This window comes from Passer domesticus, chromosome 3 (genome assembly GCF_036417665.1).
Source record: "Passer domesticus isolate bPasDom1 chromosome 3, bPasDom1.hap1, whole genome shotgun sequence".
Lineage (NCBI taxonomy): Eukaryota > Metazoa > Chordata > Aves > Passeriformes > Passeridae > Passer > Passer domesticus.
This window is the reverse complement of record NC_087476.1, coordinates 22,413,319-22,431,667: the sequence shown is the minus strand read 5'-3', so window position 1 is coordinate 22,431,667 and position 18,349 is coordinate 22,413,319. Positions and strand designations below refer to the sequence as shown.

Genomic DNA, 18,349 nt, shown 5'->3' with positions numbered 1-18,349 from the left:
GACAGACATTTTCACAGAAAATGGAGTCCTATTTGATTAATCTCGTAATGGAATTATAATGAGTTCTCAAAGTCTCTTAACATCGTAACAAAGGACCTAGTACTGGTAGTATATTGAGAGGGAGGGACAGAAAATCTGATAGTTATTTTCATCTAGTACTTTTTTTTGGTATTTGTACCAGTAGGAAATTTGTACCAATAGAAGTGGTACTTTATTCATTGAGAAGATCAGGCTTCCTCCCAGCAGTTCATGAAGTAAAGAAACACCCATATTTCATGCTTTAGAATGCAGGCTACCACAGACAGAGATGAAAACTAAAATTTTCTAAAGTACCAGAAATAAGTTGTGTGTTTTATTCCAATATTCAGAAAAAGAATGACCAAGTTTTTAAAGAATCTAGTCATTCCTCTTGCCTGTACCAAAACATAAGAAACTAAAGGGACTAAATCACATCAGAAGGTAGTAGAATATATATGGGTAGATTCTGAGATTTGTATCTAAGAAATTCTGCAAAATTTGTACTTAGAAATTTTATGATCTAGACTCTCTGTTTAGCCTGTTAACAATGTACCGTAGTACCATAAACATGACAGTAACATTTTGAAATATTCTGAGTTCTGTAAATCTGTGTCATTGGAAATTATCTGTCTAAATATTTTAAATGCTTCTAGTTTCTTAAATATTTTGAGAAATTTGAGTATTCTTGCAAAGTCTATCCTTAATGCTCTTTAGAAGAGAGCTGAATATGTTAAGTAATATATTTTTTAAATGCTGACTATCTGGTTTGCTGAATGTGGCAGAGCGTTTGTAATGGTTTCAGAACTCAGTCTGGCCCTTATAACATGCATGGGTAGAAGGCTCCCTCCATCCATTTGGAAAGGGTAAATCTCTCTCCAAACAGAATATTGATATGATAATTTTGACTATTTAATCTGCATAAAGTAAGAATAAAGTATTGTAAATATTGGGCTGATTAAATTGAAAAGTGCTCATTTCTTCCTCCGTATGTAAATTTTCAGGATTTTTTCGTCTGGCTGAAATATCTTTAAGGACAAATTGTTATGGAATACATCAGCATAGTAATATTTTCATGGCAAGTTGTTGCTAATGCTGTGGCATTTTTATCATATTTATTTTAAACAGAGCATCCAGTCTAAAGCAATCTGGTTTGTTGGTTATCATTTTAGCTAGAACATGTGGTTCTAATTTACGTGGACCGAGTGGCATTATCACATCACCAAATTATCCCGTTCAATATGAAGACAACGCACACTGCGTGTGGGTCATTACAACAACTGATCCAGAAAAGGTATGCTTTTCCTCTTGTCTTAAGTGAAATGGTAGAGTTTTGAACTTGTCTTAAAAATATTTTATGTATATTTACAGAAATGCATGAACACATTTAAACACAAAAAGGAACAGAGTAGAGTTGCTACAAAAATACACTGGGCAGTAGAGGGGACAAAAGCAGCATGTATGAAAATGTCCACTCATAGTAATCGGTCTAACTTAAAATTTTCAAGTTTTAAATACATTTTTTAGTGAAGTACAGAAGACTGTAATTAAAATTCCACATTGCTAAATGAGTTGATAGTGAATTTTTCATGTTGCACCTTGATACTTAATCACTGTTGAATCTTAACATAAAATTTCTTGGCATAAAAACTGGACATTACACGTAAGTATTTTGACAGCTGTTATTAGTTATTTTGCTACCTACATAATTTCTTTTCAATCCACTGTTTTCCAGTAATGATTCTTAATACATAACTATGAATTAGTCATCTAATTATGTATAAAATAGCAGTCATAAAAGAATATTTTTACTGTTTTTCTACAAAATCAGTAAAGGATGAAAATGCCTTACCTGTAGGAAAAAAAAAAAAAGAGGAAAAGAGAAGTTAAAATACTTTACTTATATTGTACTTCTTCGTAATGAAATGCTGAATAAATGAATTGCTATATGGCAGGGAATGCATGATCTATATGTGCTTTCATAATTCAAAGCATATATTTCCTGTGCAGCTTTTTGGAAGACCATATTCTTGACTTTTTTAAAGTAGTTAAGGAAAAAATGTTTATCTTAGCATAAATAAGTGAAAATATTTAGCTGCAGAAAAGATAAATTTGCTGCATGCTGTCATAGCATATTTTTGAGATGCAAATACTGTTTCTTTGTAAAGTTAATTAAGTTCACTTTTTTCTTAAAGAGGATTCAGTTTGGCTCAGTAAAGATATGTATTCATGAAAATGGGCCAAAGTACAAAACTCCTATATTGAGAAAGATTTTACTGTAGTGGGATTTCTCACAGAACAGAAAAAGCTGTTTTCAGTTGCAAACTGAACTGTTATGTTTTATTTAGAATAGCCATTGGATGTGAATATTTCTCCTAGAAGGCCTTTTACTTTAAAATCATCGCATTTGATAGAAATAGTTAAATTACTTTGCATTTTTAAATATAGAAAAGCATTTAAATTATGGAAAATGTATGAAAATTTAATCTACTCAAGTTTATATTCAGTAGTGTGTTGTCAATTTTGAAAAACAGTATATTTTTGTAAGAGAAAAACTAAATGTGCATTAAAAAAAAAAAGGTTTACATTCCTGCTAATACAGGAGTGTATTGGCATCTTCATGCTTTCTTTATTCAGTTAATTTTAATTTTAAGTAGAAAAATTGATCCTGACTATGGTGTTAAACTGTTCAGTGTATGTTTTCTATGGAGACGTTGGGGGTTTACCTATGAAAAACAGTAAATCCCCATCTACTACAATAATGCACAAGTTCTCTTCATTCTATACAATGTATCTTTCTCACTGAATTTAGAATTTTTAGTAGTGCAAGGACTTAATGAGATCGGTGTGGATTAATTTTTACTTGAAAAAACACTACTCTTGAGTAGTGTTCTTTGGGCAGGTTGCTAGTTCGTCAGATACAAGAATCAATAGGAGGAATTGTGCACCCAGACAGATAAATTATGTTATGTTCAAATTTAAGAGGTCTGAGTAAACACTTGGAGCTTTCACCCAGGAAAAAAATTAACACTTGTTGTATCCAGCTGTATGGAAGGTAAAGACATGCTAACAGACACTGATAATCCCAGCATGAGAAAAAGAGTTGTAACTTTTAAGGCTTTCATTTTCAACAGGATGGGCAATATTGAATGGGTTGCCTTTTTATTGAACTTGGATTTGTCTAGCAGTGCAGCCAAGAAAGAATTTTCTTAATTTGATGTCTCTTGGAAAGACTGTAGTTTCTTTAGGACCATGATAACTGTAAATGTGAAGTATTAAAATCAGACTTATTTAAGGCTTACAGTATCATTAGGTTGCTTTCATATAAAGTCTACATCATCTTTATCAGTATTGCGATTTCGTTCCCTAACTGCATTGGGAGTTAATACACACCTTTTGAGTTAATAAAAGATGTGAAAGAAAATCCTTTTCCTTTACAGATTATCTGATTGAATGGAACACTATGTCTTTTTAATAAAAAAAAAATATTGCTAGCATTTTGAAATCTATGAACTTTAAAAAAATAAATTACCAAAATAATTTTAATGTTTCCAAAACAATGACATTATTTTAAGATATGCTGAAAGTTTTGCAGATTTTCATCTTTGACTTTTCTTGGGGAATGACACAATTCTTGAAAATTTAACTGTGTATTGAGGTCTGATTTTAAAAGTACAAAATTACTTCGAGGAATGTACTCTTTTGACTTACAGATTTGAAAATGTTTATCAGAATGCTTATGGTCCTGTTGATTTTCTTTTCTGAGGAGGCAGACAGCTCACGACATATTGTTACTCTGTATTTTGAATTACTTTTAAATTACTCTAAAAATGAATTTGTGCCTTTTATCAGGTTAGTTTGCAAGTAGAATTTTGCAAGATAAGATAGTGTTTTCTCTTAACATAGCATTCAATGCATTTTGAAGAGGATAATACAGTTAAAGAGATTTCCTAGGTTTCCTTGCAGAAAAAATATCCCCCCAAAAACTGCAAACAAAACAAAAGCCAAACAAACAAACAAAAAAAAACCACCAACAAAACAAACAAACAACACCCAAAAAAAACCACCCCAAAACCATAAAAATTTGTAATATTTTAATAATTCTTTTTTTAAATGGAAACATTTTACAAACTTTGCATTCCATTGCTGGTGTGGGGGCAGACTTTTAGTGCCAACTCAAAATGAAAACAAATTTCAACATCCTTTACAGACAGTAGCATAGTTTCAGGTCTTAGCCAACTGTATCAAGATCATTTGAAGTTAAATGTTTTTCTAAGATTCATTTGCCTTTTTCTGAGCAACACAGACACAGAAATCTAAATTTGAGTCTTCTGCTGTTCAAAGGTATTCCTGGTTATTTCTTTCTTAACAATTTATTTGTTTCCTCTGGGTCCCACTATTGCATCTTTTGATCAGCATCCTACTGAGTCATTTATTAGATTTTTAGTACTTGCAAATCCAACTTTATGGTGCTCTTCTGACTGTGTCAAGTACATGCTGTAATTTTTTACAACTCCTTATTGTTTTAGTTCTTCTGTTATGCAATTTCTCAGCTTTCTAGAATCAGTTGCTTTGAACTCTTTTGAGGACCTACTGATGTGTTGTCTTTACCGCTTTCTTACTGTTAGTATAATCTCATTAGATTATGTACTAACCATGCCTCTACCCCTTGCTGTTTCAATTCCTTCTCCAGACTGTGAATACTTACTGCCTTGGATTTCCTGCTGTTTTCACTGTTTTACGGTAGCATTGTAAGGGCTCAAATTTTCAGTCCCACTGTCTATCGGATGGCAGGATTTGTTGCATTACTGCATTGTTGCTTCAGCTATGATGCCTAATTTTGCCCAGTATTTTCCTGACTGATTGCTGATTAGTGGTATAGTAGATGTGCTATGGGCTGCAATATTGCTAAGTTTAATGACTGTGTCCCAATTACAGGGTTTTCTATTGAAGGATGTACTTTCTGCACCATACATAGCACAGATATATTAAGTATTTGTTTGAGCCTAGAAACCTCCTTCTTCTATAAAAGTTATTCACTACAATTGATACAACTGAAGACACTGAAATTAATTATAGTGAGAGTGGGAAACTTCACATACAGTTTTATGGGTCTGAGGTATTTGTATAAAGGTATTTGTATAAAGTTTGATTATGCCTCCATATGTTGGTATAATAATATGTTGGTAGAAAAAAGTATATCTAATTTATTGTCTTTCAAAGCACATAGCTGGGGAACTTCAAAACAACATTTTTATTCAGAAAATCTTTGCCCAGTTCATACCTAGGGAATTCACATACTGTTATAGTTGATTTTGAGACAATTTATTTTAAGATAATTCATTCTTGCAATATGGTCTGAAAGAGCAGTCTAACTAGGTAGCATATGATAATATGCAGGAGGGTTGTGTGAGATTATCTTGCTGATTCATGCATTTTTTCAAAAGTTTGTGGTAGCTCAGACATGATCTGCTAGTGACACTTATCTTCCATATAAGTAGCTTATGCATATATAATACTCTGCAATGAATTCAAAAATTGTGTTTTGTCGAATTAGGAGGCTTAATATTAGAGTGGCATTTTTGAAAATGTGCCCTTAAAGAGTTCAAAGTTTAATTATAGACAAGGCTCCTGTCCCTCCAAATGGCTGATCAGATAATCCTGCCACACGTAAAAGGAGGTTTGACATCTACAGAACCTGCAGTGTAACTATACTCTGACTAGGGAGGAATCTCTTGCTGAGCACCAGATAGGTCATTCCTAACACATTATTACAATAATCCTAATAAAATTTATTTTTATCTGTAGAATTTATCCTCTATGTCAGCGTTTTAAGTTGCAGACATCTTGAGGATCAAAAATATGTAGCTCTAAGAACTACTATCATTAAATGTTTGTGTATTATGGCAATATACAGTTTCATGCTTGTGATTTATTTATTACTATTTCACAATTATTAGGATTGATTTAATAGAGTGAAGGACAGGCATTGTGAATTTAGGATTGCCTCAATTGTATATCCTGTGCCTTCTACGCCGTACAAATACAGTAACACCTTTCTAAAACAGTGATTTCCCATGGCAGGTGGAAAATGAAAACAATTTGTATTCTCTTGTCTCCTTCATACAGTGTTAAAGCTTTATGCCATCTGTGAATGTACATGTTCAAATTTAAACTTTTTTAAAATTTTTATTTTCCAGAACAGCATCTTTGACTTTAGAAGGCTATGACACCATTGACAAAGAATTCACATAGTTTAGAATTAAAATTAATAAGGTCTTAGTAATGAAATAAAAAATTACTGGTTAGGTTCCCTCTTGCCTTGACATAGACTTGTGTATTTATTTAATTTTTTCATAATTGAAGATTACAATTTTGGAACACAAAATATCTAAAGCATTTACATGAGAAAACTCTTGTTGCAGTATAAGGATGAGATTTTTAACTTTCAATGTCTTAAAATCTTGTACGAGACTTCCAGGGTAGCATTAGTTTTATAAGTCTTAATACATTCCAAAAACAAACAAAAGAGTTTGTAAATTTTGGTATAGTGTGCAAAAGGTACTAATAAACCTACTGGAAAAATCATGTTCTATACAACTGACTTACTACAGTATATGTTCATCTGCAATTTGAATTCATGCACATAAATTGTAACACAGAGCTCTATATACATACAAGTGTTATAAAAAATTCATATATTGTGAAAAAAGCAAGTGCAGTTAATTTTTTAAAATCATATATTTGGGATGGTTTTTGTGTTTTGTATATACTAATTACAACATTATTATTTTTATTAACAATGCTGATATTTTTACCTTTCAAAACATAATGTGAGTAAGATAGGAACAAAAGACACCATTTTAACACTGAAGACATTTAGAATATAATTTGATTTGCACGTATGGGTGCTGCGTGTCCAAACTCTGCTTATACTTGATGTACATCTGTCAAATAGTCAGGAGAGTCAGAACAGTGCTTCACCTCCTCCTAACCCACTCCACTAGAGGCTGATCAACTAAATCAAAGCTGGGCTTTGCTTGCTCTTACTGCATCAGAACCAAAGGGGATTTAGGCATTCAAAATGTCACCCTGTAAGGTTTAGTATGCACATGGTGGTGTGGAAGAAAGTATGCTACTTTAGGTGAATCCTGCACAGATTGAATGGGAAGGGTCCCATAATGGCCATATATATGGAATGAAATAATGTCACTTTAGACTGGGGTTATACTAGAGTTAGGTAAAACTGTTGAAGATAATCTCTCCTATATTAATACACGTATTTCTGAGACTTTTGGTGAAACTGATAGATCCAAATCAAAACCACTTTCTATATTGAATTTAGATGTCTCATTTGAGCATTAATTACAAGAAATTTTGACTTTTGTTTTCTTCAAACTGGGGGTAGTGCTGGAAGGTGGATGCATGGGACCAATACTCATCTCATGACAAAAGCATCCAAGCACAAATTTCCTGCTATGCAGGAAAGTATTGTATTTCCTGGTTGGCAAGAAAAGCTAACTGAAGGAGCAGTCTTAATGCCACTAGTGTTATTTCCTGTAGTATTTGCTTTATTTTTCTCAGGTGATTTCCAACATTAAGTGCTAAAAAACACCAAACATTCAAGTTTTTCGCTCATAAAGTTATTGTCACAAACACGGGCTGACAGTTATTATTTCTTATTACTTACCTTCCCTCTGACCTTCCTTTCATGCTGTTTTTGAGCAAAGGAGAGTAACTGCTGAGCCTTATCTGTCTTCAGTACCTCATATTTGCTTTCAGGATATCAGCTAGATTCACACCACTGAGATTTAGCTGTAGGACGTGAATTTTATGAGCCTCATATGGATCTAAGTATGACATATTGAGTTCGAAATGGCAATTTAGGGGAAAAAAACAACCAGTAAGACTTCTGGAAAGAAACTATAGAAGCATACACATGAAAGAATGGAAAAGCTGGAAAAGGAGACTTAGCAGTATATTTGCTCTGATATTGTCTTTGATTTTACAACAAGTCCATAATTCAGACAAGCAGTTGGAATGCATTAGATAGATGGTAATGCAATGCTCAAGGCAAACAAAAGTTTCAGTATCCAAAAAAAGTGGCAACCAAAAAAAAAACAACAAACAAACCAAAAATCAAAATCTTTGAAGTGATCAAAATGATTTTGTTAAATACAAAAAGGTATGCTATTTTCAAAGTTTAATGCATCTGTTTCCTCATGTTCTAATACCAGATTGAGAACTCTTTCAAAAGAAAGCAAAATGTAATATTTTCACTGTAATATGTTTCTTCTGTATCTGCTTGGGCCAGAATTATATAAATCCATTATTTTGACTGTCTAGTTGAATACTTAATGCAGCAAAAGTGTTTGCCTTTCTCATAGATACACTTTTCCAGACTGTATATCTGAAAACTTCATAATTATTTTGACCTAAATGTTGCAAAACGAAACAAGACTATTCCTCCTTGAATTTTTTTATTTTGTATCTAAAACCATCCCCTACTCAAAAAATACACCTGCTTCACCTCAAAACTGTTTAATAGATAAGTGCCTTTTTGTTTTCCAATTACCAGAGACAGTCTTTCAAGGTTAAAAAAAAGGGAAAAAACGATATAAAAAACCATGTACAGCTTCACTTTCATCATTGGCATTTATTTTCCAGCCACTGCCATATACATACTTCACTTGTTGCTGAGTGTTGGGTTGTTGCCTCCAGCTTTTTTCATAGAGAATTTTATTAGCTGCTCATGCACTTCCAACTCCTTCACCATTTTTTCCCCTGCCCTGTGATTTATCCTTTCATGTTGGTCTGCCTCAGTTTCTTCTTTTTTGCTGTTTTGATCTCCATCAATGTATTTTTTCTGGTTTAGCTTTAATCTTTTCTTTCTTTTCACTTTATATACTTTTGGAAAGCAAAAAATTTGTATACAGTTTTCATCCTAATGATTTTCATCATTTAAATTGAGTTTAAAAACTGATAAAAGAATGGTCAGCTGAAATATTAACTTTTAATTTTAACCAGAAAAAAACAATAAGTTTTTATTCATAGTTTCTTAATGTAATTACAATACTTTTCAGCATAACAATGTACCCATTGGTGTTGTGACATATTATTCCTCACGCACACAAAACATATTTACACTAAATTTCTTCACAGTAAAAGGGATTCAGACACCTTTTTAAACAGAGAACCAATTATTCTTCCTGAGCCATGGCTGAATATACATTAAATGTACCTAAATACGAGACACTTTCTTTCTTTCCACATGGCATAGAATTCAAATAAATGTATTTGTTATACATATATATATACACATACAAATAAATATTGGAATATTTTAATTGCACAATACAAATATATAAATAGAGCAACATAAAATCATTACTATTCTTTCATTTAATTCAGGTTTGGGGTTTTTTTTTCTGACAGGAATTACTCCTTACAGAGTGTGCATCAAATGAGTTCATTCTGGTCTGTTGTTAATAAAATCATAAAACTAAAGCCTCATTCTTTTTCTTACCTTGTTTGTTCTACAAATTATTTGTAATTCCCTCGATAAGACCCATTAGGTTTATTCACTATTAAATTGTCATCTTTGTAAATCAAGAATATCAAGGTTTGTGTGCAGACATTTTTCCCATTTTTCCTGGAGTGTCTGCAACTATTGATAGTATATCATATCTGTAAAATGTCCTTGAATTTTTGCTTATATTCCTTTTTTTCCCTCTACATTTTTTTCGTTTTTCAAGTATCCTGCATAAAATATCTTTGTACAGAGGCTGTGCAGCCTGATGGGGTTGGTAATGAGGCCATAAACCTACATTTACTGCACAAGGATGCAAGTGCTGCCGCATATTTTATGCTCCTATAGTTCTTTGTTACCTCACAAAACACATTCATTTGTGTTGCCTTGGAACATGAGTGTTGGTGTTCTTTCTATATTTTTCTCACCATTTATCTTCTCTTCTAGATTATTACTTGGGTACATTTTCTACTGGGAAAATGCCAGCTGATAGCTTCTAGGCAAATAGGAAAATCTGAGAAATTCACAGATTGCAGAGTGAACTGTGTGTGTATATATAGATACAAGAAAAAAATTAGCTTATTCTAAAAATACTAGTATTTTATGATAATTTTTATTATTATCCCTTTTACTTTGCTTTAGCACTACTATAGATTTGGTGTTGGTATCACAGTAAATAGAAACCTGCAAGTATTTCCATAATAAATTTTTTAGGACTTCATTTAATGACCTCACTTTGGTTTAATACTAAACAAGAGCCTCATATTTTTAAGGACTATTGCAGAGAGAGTAATAAATGGAGGACCAAATCATTAGCAAGATGTGCAATTTTCAGATTTCAGGGAAGATGGTGTTAAAGAGAGATGATGTAATTCTATTTATTGGATTTTTTACTTAATCTTGAACTATAACAAGGTTTATAATAAGTTATGATAGAATGAAAAAATATTTTCACAGTGTCATGTGTCAAATTCACCCCACTAGGGCTGATTTGATAGTTGAATAGTGTGGGAAGGGCAAACTGCAAGTGTGCCTCCATAATTTAAAGCATTTATGGGCACTGCCTAAATAATTTTACTTCCTTAGGGTTTTTCTGTCTCCAAAGTAAACTCCTCAAATGTATTGTATTGAGTATTGCAGCTCATTTAAGATGAAATTTTCCCCTGGCTTTCATTAAGTAAAGAAAAGCTGGAATGCTCAATGCTTAACGTGACATATGGACAATGAACTTATAAGTGTTTTTTTAAAAAGTATATAAATATATATATATCTGTTTGAAAGGGTGCTAATGTCTAATAAAGAAATGTTTTAAAATTTTGGAGATGTGAATTAAGAATTTTGATTGGAGCTTTTTAGAAAACACAACATGACACCAAAATGTGATGCTATTTTAAAGTAAACAGAGACAAAAACTTCAGTCCTTAAAGTGTGATCTCATCAAGAATCAAGACAGGCATCAATACACCTGCTATATATTGTGAAAGGATTAACACAGATTAGCAAACTGATTTGTCAGCTGCTTGACCCAAGAAAGATGTGGATAGACTTGAAGTATGTTAGAAAAAAAACAATTGTTCAGCATTTGGTGGATTTATAAAAATGGTTAAGAAGCACCACCATAGCCAGACCCAAGAACCTGGTCCTTCCTATCCTCAGCTTCAACTGGCTTGAGCATTGAGTATTTGAGCATTGATTTGATCTACAGTACAGGAAACAGACTCTTTACAATCTTTTAAACATAACTTTCAATTTAGCAGGTAATACCTAAAACGTCTTGTGTTTATGAGTCTTAGGGTGTGTATCAGTCAGTCACATGTCTATGTGTTAGTCATTTTTTTAAGATTTCTAACTTGTTTAATAGTTAATCCCTGCACCAGTATGCAGAATAAAAGTTTAACTACCCTTTTAAAATATGCCCCTATATGTTTCTAAAAATATCACCCATAAAGTTAAAAGTGAAAATAGGCTTTACACATCAGATCTACAAGTGCTTAATGCTAATCTAGTTCACTAGAAAATAATGAGTGCCTGTTTATCACATCTTCATTCATTACTCTGCTTCTATGCAGATTTTTTTTTTTTACATTAATGCCCTGTTTTCAGCAGGAAGTAACCTTTTTAAATATTTTTTAAAATTCCTTATATTTTCTGTATTGTTATGAGATAGAACTTGCAGGGAAAATGCTGAGTTTGATTACTGGTCTCATCTCTGTAATCCAGGGGAAGAATGGCTTAGACAGAGCTTGTCTGGTTGGCCAGACCTTTTTCATGCAGCAATCATCTCAACATCATACTCTTCATTTATTTAATAGCTGTTGTCACTGTTTCAGACTCAGTGGAAAAGTAACAAGTGAAGAGTTTGCAGCATAATCAGGTGTTCTTCTGTAAAGAGACCAGAGAAGACTGCTGGCTAGAGGACAGGGAACCTTGCAGTTTTCTGTGCTGTCACTGTCTTCATGATGGATTTAAGCAGTATAAACCAGAGTTCATGAAACAGTGTTTAATCATAATGTCACAGGAAGAACAATTTCACAAATCTAGAGGAGAGTACGTTCATATCATAAATGCAAATAAAGCAGAAGACATAAGGTCACTGCAGGTTTTCTTCCTATTCTTGATAAGATTTTTGGACTTATTTGTTTTTGCCAGATAAATATGTATTTCATGTATTTTTTAACAGATTTATACCATAAACTGAATAGTTTGTCTCTCTGTATAATTTTTTTAATTATAGACCTTGCTATTTTATCGTCCTGTTTCTAGGACAAAGTAGATATTTTTGCAGAATCAAAGAATCATTGAATATCTTGAGTTGGAAAGGAGCCATAAGGATCATCAAGTCCAACTCCTGTCCCAGCACAGGACAATCCCAAGAGTCACACCATGTTCCTGAGAGCATTGTCCAAGAGCTTCTTGAACTCTGTCAGGCTGGTGCTGTGACCACTGCCCTGCAGAGCCTGTTCCAGTGCCCAGCCACCCTCTGGGTGAAGAACCTTTTCCTGATACCCAGCCTAAACCTCCCCTGACACAGCTTCAGGCCATTTCCTCAGGTCCTGTCACTGTCACCACAGAGAAAAGATCAGGGTCTGCTCCTCCTCTTCCCCTCACGAGGAAGTTGTAACAGCAATGAGCTCTCCCCTCAGTCTGCTCCAGCCCAAACAGACCATGTGCCCTAAGCTGCTCCTCATATGCCTCTCCCTCAAGGCTCTTCACCACCTTTTCAGCCCTCATTTGGCCTCACTCTAATAGCTTACTACATTTTATTGCATTGTGGTGTCCAAAATTGCACACAGTATTCAAGGTGAGGCCACCTCAGTGCAGAGCAGAATAATTGGGAAGCAGAATCTCCCTTTTCAAATTTTTAAATGTGATGACCCTGTGTGGATTTTATACATTAGACGTGGTCTGAATCAGAATAAACTGGTGATATTGCAGAAGTTGTGCCTTCACATAATTCAGGAGGAACTTAGTCCAGTTCTCTGTGGAAAAAAAGAAGAGATTATTGCTCAGACTTTTGAAAATAAACAAAAAAAAATTTTGAAAGAAATCAGCAAGTATCAGTAGGAAGTCTTAATGTGATTCTATAGTAATTATGTTTCTTGTTTTCTGCCAGTTTATTATTTGAAGAGAAAACTGGTTGTTGTATTTATGATATTTGGTTAAGTGAAAGGTAGTGCTATTTTCTGTATGGCTGAATTTCAGTAACTTTATAAGTAAAACCAAATCTTTGTTCAAAAATAGTCTAACACATACTGGCATTTTTTTTTCTAATGTTTATGTATTTCAAGGAGATGTGTACTGTTTCACTTGAGTGTGTACTGGTATTTACTGTAGGTTTTATACATAAATGCAATTTGGCAAGTCTAATTATTCAAGGAATTGTGGAATTTTTTAGATTGGAAAATACCTTTAAGATCCTTGAGTCCAACTGTTAACCCAGCACTGCCAAGCCTACCCCTAAACCGTGTCTCTAACACATCTATACATCTTTAAATGCCTCCAGGAATGCTAATTCAGCCATATCTCTGGGCAGCCTGGTCAAATGCTTGACTGCCCTTTCAGTGAAGAATTTTGCCTAATATTCAGTCTAAATCTCACCTGGCACAACTTGAGGACTTTTCTTCTTGTACTGTTGCTTGTTACCTGGGGGATCAACCTCGCCACAACTTCCTTTTAAGCAGTTGTAGAGGGTGACAAGGACTCCTCTGAGCCTTACTTTATCCGGACTAAACAACTCCATCTCCCTCAGCCATTCTTCATTACACATTGATGCATTTAATGACAAATAATACCTTTGTGCATGACAAAATTTCTTTAAATTTACTGCTAGTTTCTTTTATTGAAAAGCTATATGTAATGGCGAAATCAAAAATGCTGTATGAAATTTCATATCTGATTAAATTATCATCTCAAAAAAATTTGGAATTACCTCTCATTTAGTAACTGGAGTCTATTTTCTTTCACTTTGCATTTAATAGACTCTATTGATTTAAAGGATAAATGTGGTCTATTTTTTAAGCATTTTTTAGTGTTTTTTATTAATTGTAATTGTACCACGTACTCTAAAACTCTTGTATTTCCCAGCTTGTTTTATTAGTCTCTGGGTGCTCATGTTCACAGACTTTAATCAGTGTTTAAATCACAAAACAATATACTGATTTGGTCTTTAGAGTTGCAGGGCATCCTCTTCTTGATTAAAATTGTTTAAGGGGTTAATGTATCTGCATGGAGCTGTTCCCACATCTGTGCTCTCAAAGGCCATCTCTTTGCACCTTTCTTCATGTCTCAGAGCTATATAGTAACACCTCTATTATATTGAAGGAAGAAGACATATTAAGACCTGTGCAGTAATTCCACTGATGCGCATAGGAGGGAACCACAGGACAAGTTCCTACCTTAGGAAGGGAGCATGGTGAAGAAACTTCGTTTCCAGGACATGGGAAGGCATTTAATTTCTTTCAATTGTCTTGCTAAGAAATGGGAAAATAAAGCCTAAAGCATCGCTGACAGTTTACTGCATAAAAGTTAAAATCATAATGGTGATCATCATGCCTTTTGAGATTTTCATGCCTTTCAGTAAAAGGAAGCACCTGTTGCAATGATCATCCCTTTCCTTTTAAGATGACAAGTAAGAATACAGATTTCACAGCATGGTTTTCCTCTTCATATCCATCAGTGGTAACTTTCCTCATTACAACGAAAGGAAATATTTTTAACCTGGTGAAGATCTTAGTAATTTAAATAAGTTATCACTGGAACATAATTTGCTTACTGATATTTCTGAAATATGTATAAGCAAAGACCTGTGTACCGTGGTAAAGTATTCAGGATTGAAGTGAGGCATAAACAGAGGTTCCACTGCAAGAATGAGATGTAGGTCGCTCTAGTTGCTATGAAAGTTTAAAATGGAGACCAGCTCATTAGAGAAACTTGCCTTTCTTCTGATAAGAAAAACATCTTAGTAAGAGTGCATTTACCACTAAGCAGTTCTCATTTTAAACTTGGTGTTGAAATTAATGGAAGACAATGACAGATCATGTAAAATGTGAAGTTTGAAGCTGTGGAAATAAGAAATTAATAATTTCTTCTGGACTCCAAGAGTGATTCTTCTCTTATGGTTGTTCTGTTTTGCAAAGCACAAGACCTCTCTTTTCATGGAGTTCACAGGCTGTCATGGAGGATTTTGTTCATACAGATTTTAGCCTCTCTTCAGATAACATTCTTCTAAGCAGTGTTTTCCGTAGTTATTTATTAGCATAAATACCTGGCAACAAGTGTAGATAAAAAAATCTGATTTATTTATTCAATCAAAATCCAGAAGTTTCTAGAAGGAAAATCTAAGGATTTTAAATACAGATGAAAAACACATTATGTGTTTAACAGCTTTCTTAACTTCAAGGTACATCTTGCAGAAACTTGCATCTGCAGAGAATGAGCAGAATCTCAGCAGGTGGAAAAATGAAAGGAAGATAGGACAAGACTCAAGTAGGGCCTCTAGTTGTCTTAAGAGAATAAATTAGGCTATGTTTACATTCGCATTAGTAGCACAGTGCACCACAAGCAGCTTTATACTGCAAAACAATTAGAGCTAAGGGCATGAGGTTCGCACTGTGTATATTTCAGAGTTTTTACTGTGGACTGTTTCTGCTTCTTTAGCCTGAATACCTGTTACTGGCTGGAGTGCACCTTCCATCTCTTATGCAAAAAAAGATGAACCTCTCTGTTTTGAGACTGCTCTGTGATGCGAATCAAAGCACAGTAAGAGCAGATGACTGGAGATTGTTTCTGAAGTGCACCCTTGATCAAAGCCTTGATGTGAATGTATTTTTAATCTCCTGGTACAACCATCATAACACACAGAAAAGCCTGATATTTGCAGACACTTTTTACATGCAGGATTTGATCGGGTCAATGGACAAACAAACGAGGACTCTGAAATATCCTTTTAAGATTTCATATATCTTCATGAAATTTAAATACAAATCCCACATTTACAAAGTAGTTTCAGAACCTGCTTTATTCAGCCTATAATGAATGTATTTTTGCTACCCCCTAGTTGTTTGTTTGTTCATTCAGTTGTTTTTTTCCATGGCAAAAAAGGCACTTAGGTAGAGTATATGTTCATGAGTATATGTGTCATGTTTTAATTCAGACTTTCACACGATTAACATAACACTTCTTAGTATTGTTCTGTGTTATCAGACTGTTAACAGCCTTCTGAATGATCATTATTTTTAATTGTGGCTTTTGAAATATTCTATGCCTACAGTGCTTAGTGTATCTTTCAGAAAAAGATTGCATGCATGCTATTACATATGTGCAGATCTATGTGTAGAAAACTAAGTGCTTACAGATCACTTTTTTCTACACTAGTCAGTTATTAACTCTGTCTAATTAGTAGCCTTTCTGCTCTGATGTTATCTAAAGGGAAAATAAGTGTTCCTTTTTTCATCAAGCAACTATAATCAGAGAAAACTACACAGTAATTCCTGAATATCTGTCCTTAGGGAGATATCTCACTGCCAATCTGATGAATAACTCTTTTAGCTATATTTAAAACAGTGAGAGATCAATTACCTGAAGCACCTTGAGGCACAAATAGGTAAAGAGCTACATTTGGGTGTTTTAGAGCACATTTCAATTACTGCACCATAAGTAATCCTTTTCGGCCTCCAGTTTCTGCATCAGTAAATTGTGGACCTCTCACAGTTTCTGTATCTCCAGGCAATGTGAGGATTTTACCTTACACTTCCAAATTACACTAGCACACCATTTAGATTTATACTGAATTCCAACCTGTGTACTGGTTGTTGCAACAAATTTCTATTTACTTTAATTTTTTTTTCCCTTCTAAAAATGAGGTTTAAAAATTGTTTTACAGATATTTTGGGCCCATGTCATTTGTGTTCAATTGTTTGAGTGTCACCAATATCCATACATCTACAACTACAAGAAGAATCAGAAGAACAATCTAGAAAACTATGGACCTGTCAGCCTGACCTTGGTACCTGGAGAGTTCATGGAGCAAGTCACATTATGTGCCATCACATGGCACATAGAGAATGACCTGGGGTTTATGAAAGGCGGGTCCTGCTTAACCAACTTGCTCTCCTTTAATGACAAGGTGACCTGCTAGTAGATGGGGGAAAGACTGTGGATATTGTTTATCCAGACCTCAGTGAATCCTTTGACACCATCTTCCACAGCATTCTCCTGGAGAAACTCACTGCTCATGGCTTGGGTGGGTGTGCTCTTCACTGGGACAAAAACTTGCTGGATAGTTGGGTTCAGAGAGTGGTGGTCAATGGAACTAAAACCAGTTGGTGGCCAGTCATTAGTGTTTCTCAGGACTCAGTACTGGGGATGGTACTGTTTAATGTCCTTATCAAAAACCTTGATGAGGAGATTGCATACACCCTCAGTCAATTTTCAGATGGCATCAGATTGGGTGGGAGCATTGATCTGCTATGAAGTAGGAGAGATCAACAGAGGGATCTGGACAGGCTGGATTGATGACCTAAGGACAGCTGCATGAGGTACAGGGTGAAGTGCTAGGTTCTGCCCTTGGTTCACAAAACCCCATGTAGCACTACAGGCTGGGGGTGGAGTGTCTGGAAAGCTACCTGGCAGTAAAGAAGCTGGGGGTTCTGGTTGACAGCAGCTGAACATGAGCCAGTAAGTGCCCAGAAGGCCAAGAAGGCCACTGGCATCCTAGCTTATATTTTCAATAGTGTGGCCAGCAGGACCGGGGCAGGTATTGTCCCCCTGTAGTTGACACACATTGAGTCCTCTGTCCAGTTCTAGGCCCCTCACTACAAGAAGGACATTTTGGTGCTGGAGCCAGTCCAGAGAAAGACAGTGGAGCTGGTGAAGGGTCTGAAGCACAAGTCCCGTGAGGGCCAGCTAAGAGAGCTGGGGATGTTTAGCCTGGAGAGGACTAAGTGTGGGACCTCATTGCTGTCAAACTACCGGAAAGAAAGTTGTAGCAAGGTCAGGTCACAGAATCACAGAATCACACAGAATCACACAGAATCACAGAATCACTAGATTGGAAGAGATCATCGAGTCCAACCCATGCCCAAACACCTCAACTAAATTATGGCACTGAGTGCCACATCCAGTCTTTTTTTAAACACATCCAGGGATGGTGTCTCCACCACCTCCCTGGGCAGACCATTCCAGTACTTTACCCCTCTTTCTGTAAAAACCTTTTTCCTAAAATCCGACCTCTATTTCCCTTAGTGCAGCTTAAGACTGTGTCCTCTGGTTCTGTCAGTTGCTGCCTGGAGAAAGAGACCAACCCCC

At 34.8% G+C, this 18,349-nt stretch overlaps 1 protein-coding gene across 3 annotated transcripts in view; it reads left to right on the top strand.

The window, feature by feature from the left end:
- The window catches only part of CSMD1 (CUB and Sushi multiple domains 1), a 1,052,894-nt gene that overhangs the window by 731,753 nt on the left and 302,792 nt on the right, over window positions 1-18,349 (top strand). For all 3 annotated transcript variants that reach the window (XM_064412131.1, XM_064412130.1, XM_064412133.1), the window contains exon 10: window positions 1,188-1,309. In XM_064412131.1, the coding sequence (XP_064268201.1) occupies window positions 1,188-1,309 (122 nt within the window). The remainder of the gene's footprint in view (window positions 1-1,187; window positions 1,310-18,349) is intronic.